This window comes from Salvelinus namaycush, chromosome 18, assembly GCF_016432855.1.
Source record: "Salvelinus namaycush isolate Seneca chromosome 18, SaNama_1.0, whole genome shotgun sequence".
Classification (NCBI taxonomy): domain Eukaryota; kingdom Metazoa; phylum Chordata; class Actinopteri; order Salmoniformes; family Salmonidae; genus Salvelinus; species Salvelinus namaycush.
Window position 1 is genome coordinate 26,351,272 of NC_052324.1, and position 22,274 is coordinate 26,373,545.

The window sequence follows — 22,274 nt, forward strand, 5'->3', positions numbered from 1 at the left end:
GCGGCACAGTCGATAGCGCACCGGACCTCGGGCTAGGAGGTCGAGGGTTCGAGACCTGCTCCCTGCCTGTTTCATTACATTGGTGTCAGAAGTGGGATTCATTACAATTTTGTTTCATTACTGTTTCATTACAATATTTTGGTGTACTGTATTGTTGTTTTGTGTAGAATATGAAAAAAGGGGGAAGGCGCTGACTACCGAAATGGAACTGGACCCGAGAACCGAACCAAGGGGCCCGGGTTCCGGTAAACCAAACGGGAGAAGACCATCTGTTGCTCAGCAACGCTCCTCGGCGTCTTCTGGAGTTTGCAGTGACTGCTGGGAATCTGAGGCCCGACTGAGCGACCGCCCTTTTTAGACGAACGAGCGAAGAGCAACGCTGCAAGTGTCGGGAAAGAGCTATACGCAAAAACAACTTAATAAAGCGGCAGAACGTAACTTGAGGTATGTTTTCAGATGTATGAGGTGAAATATTTCAGGCAAATTATGTCTAAATTAAGAAACGTCTCAGGAAAAAGTGTATTTTAATGCGCGATTTGATGACGTACTGGCGATGGTCAAACTCGAAATGGGGAGAGCCTTTATGGGTCTATTTGAAAGGATTAGCTACTGTAACTTGTTGGCTAACGTTAACTAGATTGTTCGCTGCTTCTTATAACCCATTATGTAGTTAGCGTTGCTAGTATTAGGTACACATTCTGATTAAATATATATCGTTAAGTTTGATTTTACGGCCCTCAATTATAGCCCGAGGCCTTCTGCTGCAGCTAAACTTGCTAGCTACCGTTAGCATTGTCTGCTATATTCAATTGGTCAACTTGATGCCAATCACACTGCTGTCAAACGCATGATTGGCTGAATTCGACGTCTTCTCTTTGCATCGGTAATATTCTATTGGATAACACATGAGGTTGACGCGATTTTCCCGCCTCGAACGTTATCATTTTCACGACGAAATACTGTCGGTCCAATTTGTGCAGAACACAAACATACGACAAACAGCAATATTTCCCACAAATATTGCCCACATTGGCAGATAAAGATGGAAATATACAGTACCAGTCAAAAGTTTGGACACACCTACTTATTCAAGGGTTTTCCTTTTATTTTACTATTTTCTACATTGTAAAATAATAGTGAAGACATCAAAACTATGAAATAATACATATGGAATCATGTAGTAACCCAAAAAGTGTTAAACAAATCAAAATACAGTTGAGATTATTAAAAGTAGCCACCCTTAGCCTTAATGACAGCTTTGCACACTCTTGGCATTTAAAAAAAATAAATGTTTTACTAGGCAGTTAAGAACAAATTCTTATTTATAATGACGGCCTACCAAAAGGCAAAAGGCCTCCTGCGGGGATGGGAGCTGGGATTAAAAATAAAAACAAATATTTAAAGAAAATTCTCTCAACCAGCTTCAGCTGGAATGCTTTTCCAACAGTCTTGAAGGAGCTCCCACATATGCTGAGCACTTGTTGGCTGCTTTTCCTTCACTCTGCAGTCCAACTCAGCCCAAACCATCTCAGTTGGGTTGAGGTCGGGTGATAGTGGAGGTCAGGTCATCTGATGCAGCACTCCATCACTCTCCTTCTTGGTAAAATAGCCCTTATACAGCCTGGAGGTGTGGTGGGTCATTGTGCTGTTGAAAAACAAATGATAGTCCCACTAAGCGCAAACCAGATGGGATGGCATATCACTGCAGAATGCTGTGGTAGCCATGCTGGTTAAGTGTGCCTTGAATTCTAAATAAATCAGACAGTGTCACCAGCAAAGCAACCTCCTCCTCCATGCTTCACGATGGGAACTACAAATGCGGAGATCATCCGTTCACCTACTCTGCATCTCACAGAGACATGGCGGTTGGAACCAAAAATCTTGCATTTGGACAGATTTCCACCGGTCTAATGTCCGTTGCTCGTGTTTCCGTCTCTTCTTATTGGTGTCCTTTAGTAGTGGTTTCTTTGCAGCAATTCGACCATGAAGGCCTGATTCACGCAGTCTCATCTAAACAGTTGATGTTGAGATGTCTGTTACTTGAACTGCTGCAAAGGAACCTGAAACCTTGAACTGAAGCATTTATTTGGGCTGCAATACCTGAGGCTGGTAACTCTAATGAACTTATCGTCTGCAGCAGAGGTAACTCTGGGTCTTACTTTCCTGTGGCGGTCCTCCTGAGAGCCAGTTTCATCATAGCGCTTGATTGTTTTTGCAACTGCACTTGAAGAAACTTTCCAAAGTAAAATATGGAATGTTGTTTGTCTTTGCTTATTTGAGCTGTTCTTGCCCTAATATGGACTTGGTATTTTACCAAGTAAGGCTATATTCTGTATACCACCTCTACCTTGCTACAACACAACTGATTGGCTCAAACGCTTTAAGACGGAAAGAAATTACACAAATGAACTTTTAACAAAGCACACCTATTAATTCAAATGTATTCCAGGGGACTACCTCATGAAGCTGATTGAGAGAATGCCAAGAGTGTGCAAAGCTGTCATCAAGGCGAAGGGTGGCTACTTTGAAAAATCTCATATTTTGATTTGTTTAACACTTTTTTGGTTACTACATGATTCCATATGTGTTATTTCATAGTTCTGATGTATTATTCTACATTGTAGAAAATAGTAAAAAAATAAAGGAAAAACCCTTGAATGAGTACGTGTCCAAACTTTTCACTGGTACTATATATATTCATAAAAGCTGCAGAATGCCCAATGATAACATTGTATTTAAATCTATGTTAAAATCACATTACTGTCTGTGCATCAATATGCTGTGAGCATGTTGTTCATGTTTAACTTGTTTGCCCAGATGTAATTGTACACTCAGACCATATAGTCTGTCATTACTGGTGATGTGAACTGTGTGCCATCTCTGCATGAATTTCTTCCTTGTGTGCAGGTGAGGGGCTGAGCCATGGCAGATGAGTGTGGTAGTCAGTTCCCAGACCATTATAAAGTCATGCTGGACAAACTGAATGAACAGAGACAGCTGGACCAGTTCACAGACATCACTCTCATAGTGGACGGTAAGCTCATCCTCAGTGATGTTTGTTGAATTGCAGAAAGTTAAGGTGCAGCTTTAGCTTGTCAACTAAAAGTTAATTATATATTTTATTAATACAAAAACAGCCTTGTTTCAGTCTTGTAGGTTAATAGTAGAACAAAAAAAAGTTTTTCAATATCATTGTGTTAAGGAAAAATGCCCACATTGTATTAAGTATTCTATTATGTGCTGTACCATTCATGCGTTCATCTTACCTCTGGTCTGTAGGACACCAGTTCAGGGCCCATAAGGCAGTGTTAGCAGCGTGCAGTCAGTTCTTCCACAAGTTCTTCCAGGACTTCACACAGGAGCCACTAGTGGAGATTGAAGGTATGTACTGCTGAACCACTGATGCATCCACTGACGTATGTCTGTCATCAATCAAGAAAATAAACGATAGCAGATAGCGCTATAGACCCTGAGAAACAAAACAAGGCCTACATCCACTTCTGACAATAACTATAAGACTATCACACAATAACCCAATGTACCCATCAATCCGCTGTGTTGTGCAGGAGTAAGTAACTCAGCTTTCCGCCAGCTGATGGAATTTACGTACACGGCTACGCTGGCTGTCAATGGGCCAGAGGAGGTCAACGACGTGTGGAAGGCAGCAGAGTACCTCCAGATGCAGGAGGCCATCAAGGCCCTCAACAACAGGTTGGACGGCCATTATAACATCTGGACCCCCTTACTACTAATATAGTCCCTTACTACTTACTGTGCCTTCAGAAAGTATTCATACCCCTTGACTTATTCCACGTTTTGTTGTGTTAGAGCAGGTATTCCCAAACTGGAATTTCCAGGGGTACGCGCAATGCCGTCGGGGGTACGCCAAATAAAAATGTGATTTACATTTAAAAATATATATTATTTATTTACTTAAAAAAAACAACACACATTTTCAAACAGTCCATTTATATTTTCTAACAGGGCTATCTATACATTTGGGTGAGATTTTTTTATCACCTGAGTAGCCTCGTTTCACTGCCAAAAATAAAATTAAACCAGCTAGTGTTCAGTGAAATAACAACACAATGTCAAATACAGGTAGCCTAGTCAAATAATTAACTTCTTTGGGAACGGGGGGCAGTATTGAGTAGCTTGGATGAATAAGGTGCCCAGAGTAAACTGCCTGCTACTCAGGCCCAGAAGATAGAATATGCATATAATTAGTAGATTTGGATAGAAAACACTAATAATGTCTGTGAGTATAACAGAACTCATATGGCAGGCAAAAACCTGAGAAAAATCCAACCAGGAAGTGGGAAATCTGAGGTTTGTAGTTTTTCAAGTGATTGCCTATCCAATATACTGTGTCTATGGGGTCAGATTGCACTTCCTAATGCTTCCACTAGATGTCAACAGTCTTTAGAAAGTTGTTTCAGGCTTCTATTGTGAAAGGGGAGCGAATAAGAGCTGTTTCAACCAGTGGTCAGGCTGAAAGCTGATAAAAACATCCTAAAGATTGATTATATACATCGTTTGACATGTTTCTACGAGATATAATGGAACTTTTTTGACTTTTCGTCTGGACTTTGTGAGCGCGCTTTGTGCATTTGGATTACTGGACTAAACGCTCGAACAAAAAGGAGGTATTTGGACATAAAGATTAACTTTATCGAACAAAACAAACATGTATTGTCTAACATGGAGACCTGGGAGTGCCATCAGATGAAGATCATCAAAGGTAAGTGATTAATTTTAACGCTATTTCTGACTTTTGTGACAACTCTCCTTGGTTGGAAAATGGCTGTATGGTTTTCTGTGGCTAGGCGCTGACCTAACATAATCGCATGGTGTGTTTTCGCCGTAAAGCTTTTTTCAAATCTGACACAGCGGTTGCATTAAGGAGACGTTTATCTTTAATCGTATGTATAACTCTTGTATCTTTCATAAATGTTTATGATGAGTATTTCTGTAATTTGATGTGGCCCTCTGCACTTTCACCGGATGTTTGTTTGAGACAATGTATTTCTGAACATAACGCGCCAATTTCAAAGGAGGTTTTTGGACATAAAGATTAACTTAATCGGAACAAAACACACATTTATTGTCTAACATGGAGTACTGGGAGTGCCATCCAGGGAAGATCATCAAAGGTTAGTGTTTAATTTTAATGCTATTTCTGTCTTTTGTGACACCTCTCCTTCTTTGGAAAATGGCTGTATGGTTTTCTGTGGCTAGGCGCTGACCTAACATAATCACATGGTGTGCTTTCGCTGTAAAGCCTTTTTGAATTCAGACACTGTGGCTGGATTAACAATAAGTTTATCTTTAAAATGGGGTATAATACTTGTGTGTTTGAGGAATTTTTTTTTATTATTTTTTTATTTTTATATTTTTTTAATTTTATCCCATTTTCTCCCCAATTTTCGTGGTATCCAATCGCTAGTAATTACTATCTTGTCTCATCGCTACAACTCCCGTACGGGCTCGGGAGAGACGAAGGTCGAAAGCCATGCGTCCTCCGAAGCACAACCCAACCAAGCCGCACTGCTTCTTAACACAGCGCGCCTCCAACCCCGAAGCCAGCCGCACCAATGTGTCGGAGGAAACACCGTGTACCTGGCCCCCTTGGTTAGCGCGCACTGCGCCCGGCCCGCCACAGGAGTCGCTGGAGCGCGATGAGACAAGGATATCCCTACCGGCCAAACCCTCCCTAACCCGGACGACCCTATGCCAATTGTGCGTCGCCCCACGGACCTCCCGGTCGCGGCCGGCTGCGACAGAGCCTGGGCACGAACCCAGAGACTCTGGTGGCGCAGTTAGCACTGCGATGCAGTGCCCTAGACCACTGCGCCACCCGGGAGGCCTGTTTGAGGAATTTTAATGGTGAGATTTCTGTTGTTTGAATTTGGCGCCCTGCAATTTCACTGGCTGTTGGCGAGGTGGGACGCTAGAGTCCCACTGGGACGTTGTGACATCAAATGGACTTTGGTGGTCAAGATGTGTATGTATCTGTACTGATGGCGCAAAAGCCATGACAGGGAGACATAGTGGAGTGGTAAAGCGAGTGCAAGCAGTTGCTCCCGACGCCACTTGGGTACACTGCAGCATCCACCGAAGAGGCTCTTGTTGCCAAGGAAATGTCTAACAGCTTGAAATACGTTTTGGACACTATAGTGAAAATGATTAACTTTTTAAAGCAAGGCCCCTGAACTCTTGTGTATTTTCTCCACTATGCAATAGTGGGCAGCGACCATGTAACGCTTTTACAACACACAGAAGTGCAATGGTTATCAATTGGCAAACTATTGACACGTTTTTTTAAATTGAGAGACGAGCTTGAAGTTTTCTTTACTGACCATAATTTTCACTTGTCTGACCGCTTGCATGATGACGAGTTTCTCACACGACTGGCCTATCTGGGTGATTTTTTTTATTTATTTTTTTCTCGCCTGAATAATCTGAATCTAGGATTACAGGGAGTCTACGCAACTATATTCAATGTGCGGGACAAAATTGAGGTTATGATTAAAAGGTTGGAGCTCTTCTCTGTCTGCATTAACAACACACAGGTCTTTCCATCATTGTATAATTTTTTGTGTGCAAATTAACTCAAGCTTACAGACAATGTCAAATGTGATATAGCGATGCACCTGAGTGAGCTGGGTGAGCAATTACGCAGGTACTTTCCCGAAAAGGATGACACAAACAACTGGATTCGTTATCCTTTTCATGCCCTGCCTCCAGTCCACTTACCGATATCCGAACAAGAGAGCCTCATCGAAATTGCAACAAGTGGTTCTGTGAAAATGTCATTTACTCTGAAGCCACTGTCAGATTTCTGGATTGGGCTGCGCTCAGAGTATCCTGCCTTGGCAAATCGTGCTGTTAAGACACTGATGCCCTTTGCAACCACGTACCTATGTGAGAGTGGATTCTCGGCCCTCACTAGCATGAAAAGTAAATACAGGCACAGTGTGTAGAAAATGATTTAAGACAGGCTCTCCAATACAACCCAACATTGCAGAGTTATGTGCATCCTTTCAAGCACACCCTTCTCATTAACCTGTGGTGAGTTATTCACAATTTTCTATGAACAAATAAGGTTTTATATGTAAGATGGTTAAATATAGAGCAAAATTATTGATTATTATTTGTTCCCTAGTCCTATAAGAGCTCTTTGTCACAACCCGGTTCGTGGGAAGTGACAAACTCATTCTTATGTTTAATAAATGTATCTTATAGTGTGTGTGTGGCAGGCTTACAATGATGGCAAAAACAACATTTGAGAGTGCACTGACCCTGGTGCTAGAGGAGGTACGCAGCTGGAGGTTGAATGTTTGAAGGGGTACGGGACTATAAAACGTTTGGGAACCACTGTGTTAGAGAATTCAAAATGGATTAGATTGTGTTCTTTCACCCATCCACACAAAATACACCATAATGACAAAGTGAAAACATGTTTATAAAAATGTTAGCAAATGTATTGAAAATGAAATACAGAAAGTATTCACGCCCCTGAGTCAGTACATGTTAGAATCACCTTTGGCAGTGATTACAGATGTGAGTGTTTCTGGATAAGTCTCTAAGAGCTTTGCACACCTGGATTGTCCAATAGTTTCACATAATTTTTTTATTTCTTCAAGCTGTCAAGTTGGTTGTCTAGGTGTTCCGAGCAGCGTCTGTCATTGCTAGACGGACATTTTCAAGTCTTGCTATAGATTTTCAAGCTGATTTAAGTCAAAACTGTAACTAGGCCTCTCACCTAACTGAGTTAGGAAGGATGCCTGTATCTTTGTAGTGACTGGGTGTATTGATACACCATCCAAAGTGTAATGAATAACTTCAACATGCTCAAACAGATATTCAATGTTTCCTTTATTTTTTACAGATAATTGGGTGATGCACAGAGATGAGGTAGTCCATGCAATTTATTAAGTGACTTGTTAAGCACATGTTTTACTCCTGAACTTATTTAGACTTGCCCTAACAAAGGGGTTCAATACTTATTGACTCAAGACATTTCAGCTTTTCATTATTTTTTTTATTTTTTTTTACAATTTGTGAAAATGTCTAAAAACACAATTCCACTTTATAGGGTATAGTGTCACTAGCCTACACAATCTCAATTTTAATCAATTTTGAGTGGAATAAATATTATGGCTGAACTCAAATGTGCTGGTTGATAAAATACCTGTATTTATGGGAAAGATGTTTGAAAAGGGTATTTTGTTTGTAAATTATATTGTAAATTGTTATGGTAGAGTTATGTCTTTCATGGAGTGATCAGAATTCTATGGGAAGGTTTGCTCAATCCAAGATTACAACCAATTGATTACAGCATTACCCCAAAAATGGACGAGGCAGTTACATTTAGTCATTTAGCAGACGCTCTTATCCAGAGCGACTTACAGTAGAGTGCATACATTTTATTACATTTTTACATACTGAGACAAGGATATCCCTACCGGCCTAACCCGGACGACGCTATGCCAATTGTGCGTCGCCCCACGGACCTCCCGGTTGCGGCCGGCTGCGACAGAGCCTGGGCGCGAACCCAGCCCAGCCTGGGCGCGAACCCAGAGACTCTGGTGGCGCAGCTAGCACTGCGATGCAGTGCCCTAGACCACTGCGCCACCCGGGAGACCCAGGTAGGGATATCCAGTTGGCAGCGGAAGGAGGTAGGGAACTGGTCTGTCTGCCCAATATAAAGAATCAACTGACAGAGGAATACAAATAGCATAAATAGGAAAATATACCAGTTTCATTTGAGGACCAGGATGTTGACAGCTGTGCCATACAGATTGCAAAATATTTGGGAAGAGATTTATGATGTACCAATTCCACGGTACAGGGTGTATGAGGTGATATAAAAATAATGACGCAAGATTCAAGACTTTGTGCTTTTCAGCTAAAAGTATTATATAGAATTCTTGCCACCAACAAAATGTTAAATAATGTTGCATTCAATCATCAAAGCTCTGCAGATTTTTTTGTGAGGATACAGAATCAATAGACCATTTATTTTGGTATTGCCCTCAGGTAGCCTGTTTTCTCTTTCAGGAATGGCTGAAAATGCAGAACATTGATCTAAAATTTACCCTAGAAATAAACTTAGTAAAAAAAGAAACGTCATTTTTTCAGGACCCAGTCTTTCAAAGATAATTTGTAAAAATCCAAATAACTTCACAGATCTTCATTGTAAAGGGTTTAAACACTGTTTCCCATGCTTGTTCAATAATCCATAAAAAATTCATGAACATGCACCTGTGGAACGGTCGTTAACAGCTTACAGATGGTAGGCAATTAAGGTCACAATTATGAAAACTTAGGACCTAAAGAGGCCTTTCTACTGACTCTGAAAAACACAAAGAAAGATGCCCAGGGTCCCTGCTCATCTGCGTGAACGTGCCTTAGGCATGCTGCAAGGAGGCATGAGGACTGCAGATGTGGCCAGGACAATAAATTGCAATGTCTGCACTGTGAGACGCCGAAGACAGAGCTACAGGGAGACAGGACGGACAGCTGATCGTCCTCGCAGTGGCAGACCATGTGTAACAACACCTGCACAGGATCGGTACATCCGAACATCATACCTGCGGGACAGGTACAGGATGGTAACAACAACTGCCCGAGTTACACCAGGAACGCACAATCCCTCCATCAGTGCTCAGACTGTCCGCTATAGACTGAGAGAGGCTGGACCGAGGGCTTGTAGGCCTGGTGTAAGGCAGGTCCTCACCAGACATCACCAGCAACCACGTCGCCTATGGGCACAAACCCATCGTTGCTGGAGCAGACAGGACTGTCAAAAAGTGCTCTTCACTGACGAGTCGCGGTTTTGTTTCACCAGGGGTGATGGTCGGATTCGCGTTTATCGTTGAAGGAATGAGCGTTACACCGAGGCCTGTACTCTGGAGCGGGATTGATTTGGAGGTGGAGGGTCCGTCATGGTCCGGGGTGGTGTGTCACAGCATCATCAAACTGAGCTTGTTGTCATTGCAGGAAATCTCAACACTGTGAGATACAGGGAAGACATCCTCCTCCCCCATGTGGTACCCTTCCTGCAGGCTCATCTTGACATGATCCTCCAGCATGACGATGCCACCAGCCATACTGCTCATTCTGTGCGTGATTTCCTGCAAGACAGGAATGTCAGTGTTCTGCCATGGCCAGCGAAGAGCCCGGCTCTCAATCCCATTGAGCACGTCTGGGACCTGTTGGATCGGATGGTGCGGGTTAGGGACATTTCCCCCCCCAGAAATGTCCGGGAACTTGCAGGTGCCTTGGTGGAAGAGTGGGGTAACATCTCACAGCAAGAACTGGCAAATCTGGTGCAGTCCATGAGGATGAGATGCACTGCAGTACTTAATGCAGCTGGTGGCCACACCAGATACTGACCGTTACTTTTGATTTTCACCCCCCTCTTGTTCAGGGACCCATTATTCCATTTCTGTTAGTCACATATCTGTGGAACTTGTTCAGTTTATGTCTCAGTTGTTGAATCTTGTTATGTTCATACAAATATTTACACGTTAAGTTTTCTGAAAATAAACGCAGTTGACAGTGAGAGGACGTTTCTTTTTTTTTTGCTGAGTTTAGTACTGTTGGGAGATCTGGAGAGACCAGGTCAGTCAATTAATAATATGCTAATACTCTTAGTAAAAGTATTTATCTTCAACTCGCAGTCTGTGGATTCGATTAGATAGATTGAATTTCTATGTTAAACATCACAGCATAGTTGAAAAATATGTGGTGTGTAGAAATCTGCAGTGGGTGGCCAGCAGAGCTAGGTGGGAGGGGCTGAGGGAAGCTGAGGTTTGTGATGTGGAATTGGAGACAAGTGGGAGTGGAGTTGTTGGGCGGCGTATAGAATGATGGTCAAAGATAAAAGTATAAAACAAAAAGTATGTTTGAATGACACTGAGGGACAGTGTTGTTACAGCTAATGCCGGGTTTGCATGAGGCTGATGCCGTGCAGGTGTTTGTACACATGCATATACTCACACTCTCATTCAAATGTGCACATACACGGACACACACGCAGGTAAATAGTGCCATATATGCACTCAAACATATTCAGTTGGCCTTGCGGTCATGATTTTGTTGTCCTTGATGTCTTTGTTGTTTTTTGCATTGTTGTTTTCTGTTTTGCTTTGTCTTTCTCTTTTTTTATATATATATTTTGTTGGTGCATGGGGGGGGTCTTGGGGGTGGGGAATGGGATTTTTTTTATTTTTGGTAATTTTTTTACTGGGGGGGGGGGGGGGGGTCTCAGATGGTTGAGGGTCAGCTCTTGGGGAACTGTGGGGAGGGATCTTGGAGGGCTGGTGGTTGGGAGCTTGGGCCGTCGGCTGATGGATCGCTGTTTCTGGTCCCCGTTTTTTGACCTTGTGTTAGATCTGTCGACGTGCCCTTGACCAGGGTGTTGACCCTGGTTGCTTCTGTGTGTCATTCTGGATGGGAGTCTGTTAGATGACTAATGTGATGTAGTTGTTGAGTGGCTTCACTGCAAGTATATTATATGTTTTAAACATTCAATAAACAAAAATAAAACATTTTACATTCAGGCTCTAACACAACAAAATGTGGAAAAAGTCAAGGGGTGTGAACACTTTCTGAAGGCTTGCGTGTTGGGTTCTATTCTTGTTTAATGGTATCTGTTGGAACGTAAAGCACTTTGAATGAATATAACCCTCTCTCTCTTCTCCATAGGATGAGTGATGGCACCCTCTTCCAGGCTCTGGCGGCAGGGAATAGCAAGGCCAAGAAGAGGAAGATATCTGAGACTCTTCCCTCAGTGGAGGGGGAGCAGGTTAGAGATCTACAATGGCACATTATGTTTGTAGTTGTTATGACATAAAATCGGCATAAAGTGCAAAAAAAGTGTCCCAAATGATACTCATCATCCTCTTCATCATCCGTCCTTTCCTCCTGATATGTATTGCTGTGCTGACCCAAGTCTGTCCTTGCAGGTGGAGATTGAGATCGGGGAGGGTACCATTGAGGTGGAGGAGACGGGGCTGGAGGAGGTGGTGGACGCTGTTCGGAACACCCAGGCAGTCTCGGATGACTCTGCCCTGGCTCTGCTTGCTGACATTACCAGCAAGTACCAGCAGGGGGGGCTAACGCTGCATGTCCTGAAGAAGGAAGGACTGGAGGAGGTAAACAAAGCACTCTGTTTCTCTGTGGCACATGTAAAAACCACACACCTTGATTCAAAACAAAAAAACAATTATATATAAGAATATTTTTTGTTGACGTTTCCAATCTTTCTCAAAACAAGTCATCCTTTCATCTCAATGCATCCATACATCATGGTTTGTGTGTGTGTGATCCAGGAGATGGTGTATCAGGAGGAGACGGTGACACCTCCCAAGACTCTCGAGAGTCTGGAGATGGTCGAGGTCCAGATCTCTCAGCTGGACAACATGTTCCGCTGCAACAAATGTGACCGCAGCTTCCGCCTGTACTATCACCTTAAACAGCACATGCGCGCGCACATGGCCGCGCTGGACAAGCCTCATGCGTGTTGCCACTGCGGGAAGGCGTACACGCGGGAGGGGGCGCTGAAACAGCACTTGAACACGTTACATTACGAGGCGGAGGAGCTGTCGCGCAGCCAGTCCCAGAAGAAGAAGACACACGTGTGCGAGTACTGTGACAAGCAATTTGACCACTTTGGACACTTCAAGGAGCACTTACGAAAGCACACTGGTAAGAGTTATCATACCAAGAGGTATTAATTAAGGGGTTCATATTTGTAGAAGTGCCTGAGTTAACTATACACTGAGTGTACAAAACATTAGGAACACCTGCTCTTTCCATGATAGACTGACCAGATAGATATCCAGGTGAAAGCTATGATTCCTTATTGATGTCATCTGTTAAATCCACTTCAATCAGTGTAGATTAAGGGGAGTAAAAGGGTTAAAGAAGGATGTTTAAACCTTGAGACATGGACGTCCAGGCAACTTGACGTCCAGGCAACTTGACACAACTGTTGGATGTATTGGAGTCAACATGGGCCAGCATCCCTGTGCAACACTTTTGACCCTTTGTAGAGTCCATGCCCTGACGAATTTGAGGCTTTTCTGTTGAAGGTGTTCCTAATGTTTTGTACACTCTGTACAGCTGATGTGCATTTGTAGTTTCTAGGCAGACTAAAACATAGCAACAACAGCACTTCATTGCACATCAACAACACCTTCTCTCTGAGTGTGATCTCTTTGATTGGGCATTGATGAGTGAATGACCTGTTCTTGTGAAGTGAATGTAAATCAGACCACCTTAATAGAATCTCCTGAGTTATGCGGTGGATGTAATAAGTAGTTTATCCCTTGTGTGTGTAGGTGAGAAACCGTTTGCGTGTCCAGACTGCCATGAGCGCTTTGCCAGGAACAGCACATTGAAATGTCACATGGCTGCCTGTCAGAACGGCGCCGGGGCCAAGAAGGGACGCAAGAAACTCTACGAATGTCAGGTGCAGAGAACGCTCTTGTTTTTTCTTGATTTATAAGGAGTCAAAATCACCCATCACATCCCTGAGTAGGGCATATGCTGGATTGTAAAATGACCTCTCCCCCCTCCCCAGGTGTGCAGCAGTGTGTTCAACAGCTGGGAGCTGTTTAAAAACCACCTGACGACACACACGGGAGAAAAGCCTAACCATTGCACCATGTGTGACCTCTGGTTCACCCAGCCCGACGACCTCCGCCAACATCTCCGTGACCTGCACAGCGTCACAGACGACAAGCTGATAACCCAGGAACTGGTCATTGCTGCCGCCACCGTGGCAACGCAAGGGGAAGTGGCCGGGGAGGAGAAGGGAGGCGAGAGGGAGACCCTTCTACTAGAGGACGGGATAAGCGTGGAGCATGTTACCGTGGAGCCCGTAGGTGTGGTAGCATTGTCGGAAACAGCCATGTTGGTGGACGGGGAGGTGACCGAGATGTGTGAGGAGGACATAGAGAGACTGAAGGAAGCGGGTGTTGAGATCCGGGTGTTGCAGGTGTCAGCAGAGGGACAGGTGAACTCTGCGATCCAGGTGGAGGGTAGCGAGGTGGAGGTGGAGGAGGATTCGCAAACGGCTATTGCTGTATGAAGCAGGAGCGGGGCGACATCTCAAATCATACACTATTCCCCATAAATACACTACCTTGGCTCTGGCCAGAAGTAGTGCACTGTATGGGGAATAGGGTTTTATTTTAGATGTGCCCGCTGATGTTTGTCAAACTGGAAAAGCTCCCCCTTACCCCCTTCACCCTATGAAATAATAGGGTAACGGACAGACGAGGATTGGAAGTTACTCATATTTCTAGAGGGTATTTATTTGGAGCCTGATGTCATGGCTCTGTCTTCCTCTGTCTGTGGCAGAGAGAGTGGCTGAATGCCTTCACAATGAACCCGTTCAAGGTTTCGTTTCAATCTTTTTTGTTGTTGCTTTCTTTTGTTTTTTACACTTTAGGATGTACATTTGAGATGATCAATATTAATTTGCTAAGACAATATGCCATCCATAAAGATCCCTACTCATTTCTATGGTGTCACCAGCAGACACCATTTATTGATTGGGATGCACCGTGTGTTATACTGTCATACGGCTGCAGACATATTACTGATATGCCTCACTGATGACGCCACACATTTCCCAGTTTGAACCCATCTGAAGCACAGATCTGTTAGTCAAGCTCTGAATTATTTTTTGACAAAAGAAAGAGCATGTTTGTAATGGTGTCTAGCCCCTAACTGGTAAAAATAGCTTTATTTTCTTAACCTTTTAATCAGTTTGTTTAGCAGAATAATAGCTGTTTGCGTGCGTATGTTTCCCCCCCCCCCTAAATTCCCTGCTTGACTTCCTGTCTACCTCTTCCTACTTCCTGTTCTGACTGCAGCCCACTAAACACTGGGTTCTATGTATGACACTGTTACAGCATGATGCTCCTCAGAAACAGAAGTAAGAAAGTATCAAGTGAACACGTTTTTGTTTGTTTTTATTTGACACATGTTCATAGTTGTATTGTTTTATTTGTACAGAGCAATAAAGAAGTGATGTAATCAATACATTTGGAATTCTCAAAATGTTTCCACACCAGTATTTCTTACAATGCTTTCAAACGTGCCTTTCTGAGACATGGAAGGACTGAAGATTAGATGTTTAGCTTACTAAACATGAAGAATGAACCCCCCAAAAATGTATGTATGCTTGTAAATATAAATGTGGCTGATGTAAACCACAGTGTTGTTGTTGTTTACTGCGTGTGTCTCTGTAACTCTTCTTCTTTCTACCACAGCAGAAGGACCTGGATAGGGCAGCATACATACAGGTTCATATCAACAGCGGTGACGATGGCGTCCAGGACACAGTGTCATCCTCAAGGAAACTGCTTACTGTAACCTTTGGTTATCCTGCCAGTGCCTGGTCAAATAGGGTTAAGGACGTGTGGACAGGGAATTTGGACTATGATCTTCCTCATGGTTATCTTCAGAATGTTCTGACTCAGAACAACTGGGGCCCCATCACTGGCTACCACATCGTTGGCTGTTGGCATCATCCTCTGATTAACCTCTGGCAGGAGGAACTCAATGCAGGAATACAGAGATGATGAAACCGGAGAGGCTTCTGAAGATGTGTTGGCCTGGATCTCGTCCACAGTGTTGGTGATAGTCTCATCAACAGCGAAGTTCCCTTGCCCGGTGTTGGTGATGCTCAGATGGAGTGCAGTGGTGGAGGTGCTTTCCTCTGCCCTAGAGATACTCAGGATGACTGTCTCATGATGTTTTTTTTGTGTTCCGTTCAGACCAAGTGGGCGTTCCGCACCCCGCGCCTAGAGACATCTGTGACTTGCTTTGCTCTACGGAGCAGGGCGCAATTGAAAGGAGTGATAACTGGGGTGGCATTAAGTGTTGAAGATCAACTGAAATTGAAGATTCCCGTTGTCTGTGTCGCCTGCCGTTTGGTGTGACGCAGACCCGGTGGAGAGTGTGGTGAAACAGAGAAGACAGTCTGTCCTACTGAGTTTTGATGCAAGGTCATTACCCAACAGTCAAATTAGGATGTGTCAGTTGTCCCGAACCTTTTACAGTGTTTTAGGTGCCAAGCTTATGGTCATGTTGCAGCAGTGTGTAGAATGGAGATTTCTGGATGTGAGAGGTGTGCAGGAGGGCATTAGACAAAGCAATGTTTAGTATCAGTGGAAAAAGTTGGGTGTGTTAACTGTAGGGGTACCCATGGTGCGGGAGATCCGAAGTGTCCGGTGAGAGAGAGGCAAGTTGAGGTTGCCAGGATCAGAGTAGTACAGATACAGAAGGTGTCGTATGCTGAGGCAGTGAAGAGAGTAGCAGAGGAAGATTATGGGTCCAGGGCAAGGGATCCTAAGAGGATCCCTGTGAGTAGGCTGAGGCCAATATAGAGTGATAGGAATAACATGTGCTTCAGGAACGTTGGATTCTTAGCATTCATAGCCATGGTTATCAACTGTACCGCAGAAATGGAACGTGAATCACAGAAAATAGATGTTGTGGTGGCAGCTGCAGAGAAGTACTTGGGTTTACGAGATTTTACTGCAGAAGAGTTACAAGGTGTGTTGAACGATAGTGTCCCCTCCACCCAGGCTGCTGGACTGGTGTAGGATCAGATAGGGCCAAAGTAGTGGAATAGTGGTGAAGTTTTAACGGGTGTAGGGTTAGTTGGTAGGGCAATTTTTCTTCCCTTTTTGTGTAATGACTTCACACTCCAGAACAGTAGGCTGACACACAGCCCATACGGTAAGTGGCAGCATGTACCTCTAACCTATGTTTGTGGACCGCCATAATACCGAAGATGAAGGCCTGCCTAGCGTTATCCAATGAGGCTGCAGGAACCGGTAAAGTCCCATATTTTGTGTCCTGCATGGAAGTTTGATTTGGGGACAGTGCTCGAGCTAGTGGACATGTGACATGGCAGCTGCAGACGGATTGATACTGAGTTTCCTGAAGTCCCACACGGAAATGGAATTCATGTCAAGGGACCGGGTGAGGAAAATGGCGGATGGCAAAGCTGAGTACTTTCTTCTTTGAGACAAGTACAGGAGGAAAAAATACATGTTATGCGCCTGAATGTCCTGAACAGTCGCTGGATAAGGAACTCGAAATCGATCCTTACAAAAATGAGGAGAAAGAACCTGCATCGTCAGGTGAGGTGAAGGCTTCCGAGCCTCACCCCAACGATCAAAAAAATCCCCTAGATGACTGGTCTAGTGAGAGTACGATTCGTGGAGAAAGTGGATCATTGCCTTTTGGCCGCTCTGTTTGTGGTATCAGGCTGGGAAAGGGAGGCGGTCAAATGATCAATTTGCTCAAAGTATCCAGAGGTAGCCTTGTTGATGTTTTTATTTGCCTGCTGCTCAAAAGGAGAGGGTGCTGCGTGGAGCGCCGCTGAAAGGAATGATAACTGGGGTGGGGTTAAGTGTTAAGGTGGATCAACTGAAGTTGGGGATCCCCGGTGTCTGTGATGTATGTAGTTTGGTGCGACGCAGACCCGGTGGTGAGCACAAGACTGAGGAGACCCTGTGTTCTTTTGAGAAATGTTTGCCAGATCAAGTCATGCTAGGGTATATAAGTTATCCCGTGAGAGCTTTTGTTCTGATCCCACTATGGTGTTTCAGGTGCCAAGTTCATGGTCATGTTGCAGCAATATGTTGAAGGGAGATTCTGAGGGGTGAGAAGTATGCAGGAGGGCATGGGACACTAGAGTGTTTAGCTTCCCCCTTTGCCCTCGGAACAGCCTCAATTTGCCGTGACATGCATTCTACAAGGTGTCTTAAGCGTTCCACAAGGATGCTGGCCCATGTCGGATTCACAAGAACAGGTCACTCACTCATCAATGCACAATCAAAGAGAAGAAAGGTGTTGTTGATAAGTGCAATGAAGTGCTGTTGATGCTATGTTTTAGTCTGCCTAGGAACTACAAATACACATTAGCTGTACACAGAGTGTACAAAACATTAGGAACACCAACAGAAAAGCCTCAATTCGTCAGGGCATGGACTCTACAAAGGGTCAAAAGCATTGCATAGGGATGCTGGCCCATGTTGACTCCAATGCTTCCCACAGTTGTGTCAAGTTGGCTGGATGTCCTTTGGGTGGTGGACCATTCTTGATACACACAGAAAACTGTTGAGTGTGGAAAAACGCAGCAGTGTTGCAGTTCTTGACACAAACCAGTGTGCCTGGCACCTACTACATTACCCCGTTCAAAGACAATTTTTTTGTCTTCCCCATTCACCCTCTGAATGGCACACATACACAATCAATGTCTCAATTGTTTCAAGGCTTAAACATCCTTCTTCAACCCGTCTTCTCCCCTTCATCTACACCGATTTAACAGGTGACATCAATAAAGGATCATAGCTTTCACCTGGTCAGTCTATGTCATGGAAAGAGCAGGTGTTCCTAATGTTTTGTACACTCAGTATGCTGAGGCAGTGAGAAAAGTAGAGGATGGTGTGCGAAGTGTGAGGGAGCCTAAGCGGATCCCTGTGAGTAGGGATCCATACGCCACACATTTTACCTGGCACCCAAAGTACTCGTTTTGAATGCTTAGCAGGACAGGAAAATTGTCCAATTCACGCACTTATCAAGACAACCCTTTTGCCTCTGATCTGGCAGGCTCATTACACAAATGCATCTTTTGTAAATGATGTCTGAGTGTTGGCTTCTGCCCCTGGCTATCCGTAAAAAAATTGAAACAAGAAAATGGTGCCATCTGCTTTGCTTAATATAAGGAATTTGAAATTATTTATACATTTACTTTTGATAGTGAAGTATATTTAGAACCAAATAATTTTAGACTTTTACTCAAGTAGTATTTTACTGGGTGACTTTTACTTGAGTAACTTTCAATTAAGGTATCTATACTTTAGTATGACAATTGGGTACTTTTTCCACCACTGACGCTAAGAAGCCAACCTTAGTGGGGCATATAGTGCATTCGGAAGGTATTCAGACCCCCTGACTTTTTCCACATGTTGTTACGTTACAGCCTTATTCTAAAATTGAATAAATAGTTTTTTCCCTCATCAATCTACACACAATACCCTATAATGACAAAGCAAAAACAGGTTATTAGAATATTTTGCAAATGTATTAAAAATAATAAACTGATGTCATATTTACATAAGAATTCAGACCCTTTACTTGGTACATTTTGAAGCATATTTGGCAGCGATAACAGCCTTGAGTCTTCTTGGGTAAGACACTACAAGCTCTTTCAGGTTGGATGGGGCTGCACAGCTATGTTTTCGCTGCACAGCTATTTTCAGGTCTCTCCAGAGATGTACGATCGAGTTCAAGTCCGGGCTCTGGCTGGACCACTCAAGGACATTCAGAGGCTCAGAATAAGTTAGAGGAAAAACAAAAAGAAATGGAGGAACTTATTTAAGAAACTCAAGTGTAATATATTATAAAAAATAAAGCAAACCGGATAGAATATGGGGACAAATGCACCAAATAATTTTTAAATCTTCAACATAGAAATGCTACCAAAAATAATTTACTGAAACTTGTTACAAATGACAGAGTTACCCATGATTGAACAAATTTTGAAAGAGGAAGCAAAGTACTTTAAGCATATGTTTTTGTTTCAGTCTCCTCCATCTCCTCTAACAGACGCTAATTGTATGGATTTTTTTTCTATTAATAATGTAAAATTAATAGACGTACAGAAAGACTCATGTGAAGGCCAAATTACAAAGGAGGAACTTCTTGATGCAATTAAAGCTTTAAGTCCAGGAAAACTCCAGGGCTGGATGGCATATCAGTTGAGGTATACAAAACTTTTTTGATATACTCAGAGGACCGTTACTGGCATGTTTTAACAACTCTAATGTAAATGGTAGATTATCCGACACTCAACAAGAAGGTCTGATTTCATTATTACTGAAACAGGATACAAGTGTGAAATATAAAGATCCAGTCCATTTAAAAAATTTGGAGGCCCCTTAAACTTCAGTGTTGTGATGCAAAACTTCTACCAAAATGTATAGCTCATAGAATTAAAAAGGTATTGTCGGACATTATTCATTCTAATCAGACAGGTTTTTTACATGGACGATACATGAGAGATAATATAAGGCAAGTACTGGAAACAATAATTGTTTAACACTTTTTTGGTTACTACATGATTTCATACATGTTATTTCATAGTTTTTATGTCTTCACTATTATTCTACAATGTAGAAAATATAGTAAAACTAAAGAAAACTTGAATTATTAGGTGTGTACAAACTTTTGACTGGTACTATATATATATATTAGCAAAAATATATATGGGGGATTGGAAGTGATGCAGACAATTACATTGATGGAAGCTACAATCTATCTGCAATATTAAAGCTGATCTAGCCTCTAAAATACATGTAAAAAAAAAAGTACATTCAGAGGCTTGTCCTGAAGCCACTTCTGCGTTGTCTTGGCTGTGTGCTTAGAGTCGTTGTCCTGTTGGAAGGTGAACCTTTGCCCAAGTCTGAGGTTTCCTCCTCCTCTCTCTGTACTTTGCTCCGTTCATCTTTCCCTTGATCCTGACTAGTCTCCCAGTCCCTGCCGCTGAAAAATATCCCCACAGCATGGTGCATCAACCACCATGCTTCATCCTAGGGATGGTGCCAGGTTTCCTTCAGATGTTACGTTTGGCATTCAGGTCAAAGAGTTCAATCTTGGTTTCATCAGACCGGAGAATCTTGTTTCTCATGGTCTGAGAGTCCTTTAGGTGCCTTTTGGCCAACTCCAAGCGGGCTGTCGTGCCTTTTACTGAGGAGTGGCTTCCGTCTGGCCACTCTACCATAAAGGCCTGATTGGTGGAGTCCTGCAGAGATGGTTGTCCTTCTGGAAGTTTCTTCCATCTCCACAGAGGAACTCTGGAGCTCTGTCAGAGTGACCATCGGGTTCTTGGTCACCTCCCTGACCAAGGCCCTTCTCCCCCAATTTCTCAGTTTGGCCAGGCAGCCAGCTCTAGGAAGAGTCTTGGTGGTTCCAAACTTCTTCCATTTTAGAATGATGGAGGCCACTGTGTTTTGGGGGACCTTCAACCTTCCCTGGATCTGTGTCTCAACAGAATCCTGTCTCGGAGCTCTATAGACAATTCCTTCAACCTCATGGCATGGTTTTTGCTCTGACATACACTGTCAACTGTGGGACCTTATATAGACAGGTATGTGCCTTTCCAAATCGTGTCCAATTAATTGAATTTACCACAGGTATCACAACACTGAACTGTAAGGGGCAATCAAGTTGTAGAAACATCTCAAGGACGATCAATGGAAACAGGATGCACCCGAGTTCAATTTCGAGTCTCATAGCAAAGGGTCTGAATACTTATGCACATTTTTAATACATTTGCAAAAATCTCTAAAAACCTGTTACACTTTGTCATTCCGGGGTATTGTGTGTAGATTGAGAGGATTTGTTTTTATTTAATCCATTTTAAGCCTGTAACGTAACAAAATGTGGAAAAGTCAAGAGGTCTGAATACTTTCCGAATGCACTGTATATCACTCATTGGCTTATCCTTCTGTGCAAGCACATATGTACTATTCACACGGATCCTCTCAGAATCCCTCACCCTTGACCCATCCTCCTCTACTTTCTTCACTGCCTCAGCATATGACACCTTCTGCATAATTTTCTTCTCTTTACCCCTTTTTTCTCCCCAATTTTGTGATATCCAATTGCGATCTTGTCTCATCGCTGCAGTTCCCCAACATGCTCGGGAGAGGCAAAGGTCGAGTCATGCGTCTTCCTAAACATGACCCGCCAAGCCGCGCTGCTTCGTAACACCCGCTCGCTTAACTCGGGAGCTAGCTGCACTAATGTGTCGGAGGAAACACCGTTCAACTGACGACCGAGTCAGCTTGCAGGCTCCAGGCCAGCCACAAAGTGCCTCTAGAGCGCGATGAGCCAAGTAAAGCACCCGCAGCCAAACCCTCCCCCTAACCCGGATGACGCTGGGCCAATTGTGTGCTGCTCTATGGGACTCCCGGTCACGTCTGGGATCAAACCCCAGGGTGTAGCAACACTGCAATGCAGTGCCTTAGACCGCTGTTCCACTCGGGAGGCCTTACCTTCTGCACTACTCTGACTCTAGCCACCTCAACCTGCCTCTCTCACTGGACACTTCCGATCCCCAACACCATGTGCACCCCTACAGTTGACACACACAAATGACATGACGATAAATGTTGCACCTGAAACAGCTCAGTGGGTTCGCCATAAAAGCTCTAACGGGATAATTGTTATAT

General features: G+C 43.5%; 1 protein-coding gene across 1 annotated transcript; it reads left to right on the forward strand.

Annotated features, from left to right (window-relative positions):
* Window positions 1-336: 336 nt before the first annotated feature.
* LOC120063273 (zinc finger protein 131-like) lies at window positions 337-15,233 on the forward strand. Its single transcript, XM_039013540.1, has 9 exons — window positions 337-444; window positions 2,908-3,034; window positions 3,280-3,381; window positions 3,567-3,711; window positions 11,716-11,815; window positions 11,976-12,164; window positions 12,342-12,717; window positions 13,353-13,483; window positions 13,595-15,233. Exons 2-9 carry the CDS (start codon window positions 2,923-2,925, stop codon window positions 14,102-14,104), a joined length of 1,665 nt encoding a protein of 554 aa, XP_038869468.1. The 5' UTR covers window positions 337-444; window positions 2,908-2,922; the 3' UTR covers window positions 14,105-15,233.
* Window positions 15,234-22,274: the final 7,041 nt, after the last annotated feature.

Bases quoted from the DNA above. Each gene is read 5' to 3' on its own strand.
- LOC120063273 (XM_039013540.1), top strand. From the start codon at position 2,923: ATGGCAGATGAGTGTGGTAGTCAGTTCCCAGACCATTATAAAGTCATG. The intron at 3,035-3,279 runs GTAAGCTCATCC...TCTGGTCTGTAG, and splicing joins CATCACTCTCATAGTGGACG to GACACCAGTTCAGGGCCCAT. The intron at 11,816-11,975 runs GTTAGAGATCTA...CTGTCCTTGCAG, and splicing joins CCTCAGTGGAGGGGGAGCAG to GTGGAGATTGAGATCGGGGA.